Genomic DNA, 6218 nt, shown 5'->3' on the forward strand with positions numbered 1-6218 from the left:
TTAAATTGAATTTAAATGCATTTTTAATTCGATTTTTTATTGATTAATTATATAGAAATGATGTTGAGCCATTTTTATTGACTTGTGATGTTTGACTATGTGTTTGGGCCTTGGTCAAGGTTGATTTGACTTTTGTTGAGTTAAAATCATTAGATTTAGGGGATTAGTGAAATATATATTTCATCTTCCAAAATGAATGGATGATTTTAATTTGATAAAATTCATCGCATTACCAATTTGTGTTTCTCTCATCTCCCCTCCCTCTTCTTTTTCAATCCCATTCTTTCCCATCCCTTTCATTGACCAATGAAATCTCAACATCCCAAGGCTAATTGATTTATCAATAACTTTGTGTTAGATGAACCAATACAAGTATGGATGAGATATGTCCACCCCTTTGATCTTTTTCTTTTAGTGTGTGGTGTGTTTTAGGAGTTTGATTCATTATATCAAATCTCTAACATGCATTATCACCTAAATTTCTAATTGCCCGACCTCAGATAGTTGTGACTTCTACATAAGTCCAATTACGATTGCTTAACATAGAGCTAAATTTTGACCCTAAAGGCATATCATTCTTGTAAGTGGGATTGTAAGTCTCCCCTCTTTCCTGGTATTGTGTGGAAACTTGACATTTTTTCCTTCCTATGGAAAATGTCTTGGTTCAAGGGTCCATGCTTGTGAATAGAGGGTTGAGTGTTCTCCAAAGAATTACTTAATTAATTGAAAAGCAAAACATCACTAACATCTAATTAACTAACATTTGACTAACTTGTGTTAATATTGCTTTTATCTTCAAGTCATTTACCTTATGCAATTTAATTTCAAATCATTTACCATTCATTTGTCATTTACATAGCATTTAATTTGTTTATATTTATTTCATTTTTCACTTTTCTCATTTGAGTCATATATTGTTATTGTATATATTTGTTTGTGTATCTTGTTTGTGTTTGTGGTCTTAGGACCTCAAAATACTTAATAAACAACAAAAATCCTAAAAATGTTTGTGTGGACTGTTGGGTTTGATCTGAGCTTTTGGATTTAGAATTAGGCAACATTCCATATGCAAAAGGGACTTGGCCAATGCGAAAATTCAGAGATCAAGTTATTGTGATTTGAGCATTCATCTGATGCAAGTTTTGGAATCCAGTTGAACTTATCTGCTACATTGTCTTGATGCAACTATTGTTTTGAACTAGGGTCTGATGCTTTTCTCTGAGTTTGATCAAGGAGTATTCCATATGATATATGAGAAGACAAAAGAAGAATGCTAGCTATGGATTGGTTTGCTTGGATGTGACCATCTTTATTTAAGGCCTTGCTCTTCATATTGCCAAGTGTTTGCTGATTATTGCTTGATTCAAAAGTCCAAAGGAAAAATGGATTTTTTATATGACATTCTTGTCTGTTGGATTGTATCCTATTGGTCAGATCTTTTTAACTCTTAACTTTTAATTTTATGCTTAGGATTAGTCTCTTCATCTCCTCCCACTTCTTAAATTTCAGATATTTCCCCCATTTTTAAAACTTTCTTTGCTTGTGATTTCAAACTTAGACATGTTTTAAATTAGAAACTTTGATCTTATGTCATTGCATTTTTAAACTCTTTTCTTAAATCAAACTTGTAAATGAATCTAGTCACACTGACTTAAAATTTCAAAAGACAAAAAGAACTAACACTCATTCAAATTTCTTTTGGACCCCTTGTGCCTCTTTTAAACTTAACTTTTGATTAAAAACAATTCACTCACTTAAAATATAATCAATGAACTCTTTTCCCATGCCCACACTCTATTTAATTAGTTAAAATCTTTAAAATTAAAGCCTATTAGATACAACAATAGTCAAACAAACTCATTATCATTCTATTTAACTTAAGCAATAATATATGTATGTTGAAGCTTTATAAACTCTTTCAATATTTGAAATAAAATCAATATGAAACTTGCTTAAGAGTAAAATTGCACCAACTTTAATAAAATAACATGTATAATATGTATTCAATTCTCAAAGAAATTTGTTGACTTGGTTAATGGATGTAAGCACAATACATTATGACCTCTCCATGTAAGCACAATACACATTCATCTTCTTTCTTCAATCCCCATCCAGCAACATGTTCCATCAAGCATAGGTTTCACTTCAACAACACATTCCTCACCAAATCCAACCCCTTGAAAATTTGCATTTCTCATTCTTTGAACTCTTTCAACTCTCTCAACTCTTTGAACACCTTCAGGATCTATCACATTCTCAATCTTCCAACAAATATCAGCTTCATACCATTGCCTTTGTTTACTTCCGCGTGGTAGAAAAGTCTCCTCAGTATCATAAGGTATCCATAGATAATTAAATGCTGACCTTAATCTACTAACCAAGTTACTTGAAGTTAAATCAACATCTTCGTCTACTAAAACAACAAGTGTTGGATCTAGACCTCGAAGCGCCTTATGAAACAACGATCTTAGCGAAGTAATAGTAGTAGTAGCAGCAGAAGACGATATAGATTCATGAACATAAGAGTTTGAATTTGATAGGGTTTCATCTGGAATATAATGAAGCATCATGTCACAGTTAATAACCAAAGCTTCACCTGAATAAACTAAACGTTGAACTCTCAAATGTTCAATCAAAACAGGCAAAACCATTTGTGTAACTTGAAGAAACTACTCTGAATTCCAATGTTACATTTCTTGACCTAGCGAAATTCACTAACTTAGATCCTAATTCTTCATAAGAAAGATCGAGTTTAGGTGGAAGTTCATGATCACTGCTATTAGCATGGTCAGAAACAGTGAGTTTGATTAAAGGAGCAACTTCGTGACGATCAGCGATAACATCGATTAATGTAGTAATCTGCATGCAATGAGTTGAACTCAAATCAACAATATGAATAACCGAGAAACCTTATGTTGCTTCAAGAATGGTTACATTAGCGGCTACGAAACCGAATCAATGCCAAGGCGTTAAATCAACGAAATTAGCTAGCTCAATAAACATGCAAGACCATGGTTGCTGGTTTTATTATACATGCAATTTTATTAAAGTGGATATAATTTTAGTCTTAAGCAAGTTCCATGTTGATTTTGTTTCAAATATCGGAAGAGTTTATAAAACTTCTAACATACGGACTATTCAGACTATTGTTATATTTAATGGGCTTTAATTTTAAATATTTTAATTAATTAATTAGTTTATAAATATATTAATTTAAATTATTAAATATTAATTCATTTTAAAATTATATATATATATATATATATATATATATATATGTTAAATTCCGAAACTCATCAGAATCCGCCCGTTATATATAGTGCCTAAATAGGAGTTACTAATCACACAAAATTTCACATCTATTACATGAACTCACATGAATCAATTCCTCATCAGCAACGCAACCAATCTTCCTTAGCATTCAATTTTCTTTGTTCAAAACAGGAAGATGCGAACTTTATAGTCAAATCATGCCATTTCAGAAACAGTTTTATGAAAAATAACTATTGCCATTCCGTTTTAATGAGTAATCAATTCTCTACTTTTTATTTTATTTTCTTCCACATTCATATTATTTAGGACATATAAATATAAATATCTTATTTCAAAGATCCTATCATTTCTTTCATATTTTTCACGCTACATTCACCATGGTTTTCTTCACGGTGTTTCTTATGCTTATTGGGTTAGAAACAACCACAGCAACGGGTACACTATAACCTACCTTTTCACTTTTCTAACAAGTTATCATCATAAAACTACTTATTTTTCACGAATAGATCTTATATTATATAGTTTCACATGAGTTCCTGTTATCATTTTCATTGCAGCATCGTTGCCGTTGGGAGTGTGTTACGGACGACACGCAGACAATTTGCCTCCTGCTGATGAAGTAGTAAATCTCTACAAAACAAATGGAATTGGAAGAATGAGAATATATGATCCTGATCAAGCAATTTTGCAAGCCCTAAGAGGCTCCAACATAGAGCTTGTTATTGGCGTCCGTAACGAAGAGATTCAGTCGATCGCGAATAATGTTTCTTCCGCGGCCGATTGGGTTCAAAACAATATACTGAAATATTCTAAAGATGTTAAATTTAGATACATTGCTGTTGGGAATGAAGTAGATCCGAATATGGACGAGGCCTCGAAATTCGTCCTCCTCGCAATGCAGAACATTTATGCAACTCTCACATCTTCCAATCTACAAAACCAAATCAAAGTTTCAACAGCTATAGAATTGAACTTGTTGGGAATGTCCTATCCTCCATCTTTAGGATCGTTCGGTCCTTCTTCGATTCCGTTTATAACTCCCATAGTTAAATTTCTTGTGGACACAAAAGCACCACTTCTTGCAAATGTATACACTTATTTTAGCTACATAAGTGACTCAACTGATATTGATTTACCTTTTGCTTTATTCACTTCGCAAAGTGTTAAGATAAGAGATGGAAGTTTTGAGTACCAAAACCTATTTGATGCAACATTTGGAGCAATTTATGTAGCACTTGGGAAAGTTGGTGGTGCAAATTTGGAAATAGTGCTATCAGAAAGTGGATGGCCTTCAGATGGTGGTGTTGCTGCAACAGTTGAGAATGCAGAAACTTACTATGAGAATTTGATTAAGCATGTGGCTAAAGGGACTCCTGCTAGACCTAATCAACCAATAGAGACTTATCTGTTTTCCATGTTTGATGAAAATAAAAAAGGACCTACTGAAATTGAAAGACACTTTGGTTTGTTTAGTCCTAATAAGCAGATCAAATATCAAATTAGTCAATTACGTAAGTCATCTACTTCTGGAAGTTCATCTTCTTATATGTGGAGAGAAGAAGTAATGCTATCCTTTTGTTTCTCTTTACTATTTCTTAACTATATTTAGTCATTATATTGTGATGTTGTAGTAGGTATTTTAGCATATCTCTTGATCTAGTATTTATTTCTCCAATTTAAAAACTTTTTATTGTGTTAGTTTGTTAATCCTTAAATATGCTTTCCTAGGTTAATAGTGGTTTAACTAATTAATTAACATGTTAGTTAGGTAGGTTGAAACCATTGCTTAACCCACAAGTCTGGTATAAGATTTTGTAACCTCACTCTGATCAATTCAATGCACAAGCTACAACATCACAGTTCATCTTTTGTTATTTGTGGTGTTCTTTAGCTTGGTTGCGCAACAAGAAACACATAGATGTGCCAACAATTTGCATCGAAGATCTAGTTTGATATTAGGAAATTGGTTTTCAGATCAGAGGTTTGGTTTGATACCATAGACAAAATTGATTTCAATACTAGAAATAATAATTGGTTCTTAGGGAATTGGTTTCGATACAAGAGAAACATGAGAGACTTATGAGGAGTTATCAAAAACATAGTGAGGTGGTGTGTGAATTTAGTGTTCTTTCTTAGCAATCATGAATACAAATGGTAGATTTCCATCCAACATTTTGGTTCTTGATGGAAGCAATTGGGAAAGATAGAGCGTCTTGATGAAATCGTTTTTTAGAGCTCGAGAAATACTTGAGATGATGCATAATGACTATGAAGAACTGGGAGTAGAACCAACAAATGCAGAGTTGACAACATTCAAATATTCAAAGTAGAAAGATTGTAATGCTTTCGGCATTCAACAAAATATGGATGCTCATTATTTTGAAAAGATATCAAAGGTGACAATAACAAAAAAGGCATGAGAAATCTTAGAGAAGTATCGTGATGGTGGAGAAACGTGAAGCAAGTGAAATATCAATCTTTAAGGAGGAAGTATGAGCCGATGCAGATGAAAGAAGACCAAAAGATAAGTGATTACTTCTTTAAGTTGATTGCAGTGGTGAATCAAATAAAAACATGTGGTGAGGCTATTTTTGATAAATAAGTGGTTAAAAAGTGATGATATATCGTACTTCGAGATTTGACTTCATAGTGGTGAAAATTCAAGAATCCAAAGAAGTGAAACCCATGATAATTGAGGATTTGTAGCGTTCTTTGGAGGCTCGTGAGATCATGGTGATTGATAGAGAAACTGAGAAGCCATTTCAACAAGTTTTACATGCTCAAGTGGTGGAAAAAGATGTACATGAAAGAAAGTTCAAGAAGAAAGGCAAAAGAAATTTCAATAGTGGAAGTTCGCTCAACATTGGCAAGTCAAAGTTTGATGACAACGTTGAATCTTCCTAGTGAGAATGATGCTTTGGTACTGATAATTCAAAGAAGAAGGA

General features: G+C 32.7%; 2 protein-coding genes across 2 annotated transcripts; one reads left to right on the top strand and one right to left on the bottom strand.

Annotated features, from left to right (window-relative positions):
- Nucleotides 1-2087: 2087 nt before the first annotated feature.
- Nucleotides 2088-2865, bottom strand: LOC127094044 (putative scarecrow-like protein 16). Its single transcript, XM_051032914.1, is given in 3 exon segments — nt 2088-2481; nt 2539-2645; nt 2647-2865. Coding segments are annotated over 3 exon segments (720 nt in total).
- A 785-nt stretch (nt 2866-3650) lies between these two features.
- On the top strand, nt 3651-4882 carry LOC127094046 (glucan endo-1,3-beta-glucosidase). The gene is made up of 2 exons (XM_051032916.1): nt 3651-3708; nt 3831-4882. Exons 1-2 carry the CDS (start codon nt 3651-3653, stop codon nt 4880-4882), a joined length of 1110 nt encoding a protein of 369 aa, XP_050888873.1.
- Nucleotides 4883-6218: the final 1336 nt, after the last annotated feature.

Source organism: Lathyrus oleraceus, chromosome 6 (assembly GCF_024323335.1).
Source record: "Lathyrus oleraceus cultivar Zhongwan6 chromosome 6, CAAS_Psat_ZW6_1.0, whole genome shotgun sequence".
NCBI classification, from domain to species: Eukaryota; Viridiplantae; Streptophyta; class Magnoliopsida; order Fabales; family Fabaceae; genus Lathyrus; species Lathyrus oleraceus.

What these genes read in the sequence shown, in the direction of transcription:
- LOC127094046 (XM_051032916.1), top strand. Translation starts at nt 3,651, where the DNA reads ATGGTTTTCTTCACGGTGTTTCTTATGCTTATTGGGTTAGAAACAACC. An exon ending in AGAAACAACCACAGCAACGG is followed by an intron (nt 3,709 to 3,830) that starts GTACACTATAAC and finishes TTTTCATTGCAG; the next exon opens with CATCGTTGCCGTTGGGAGTG.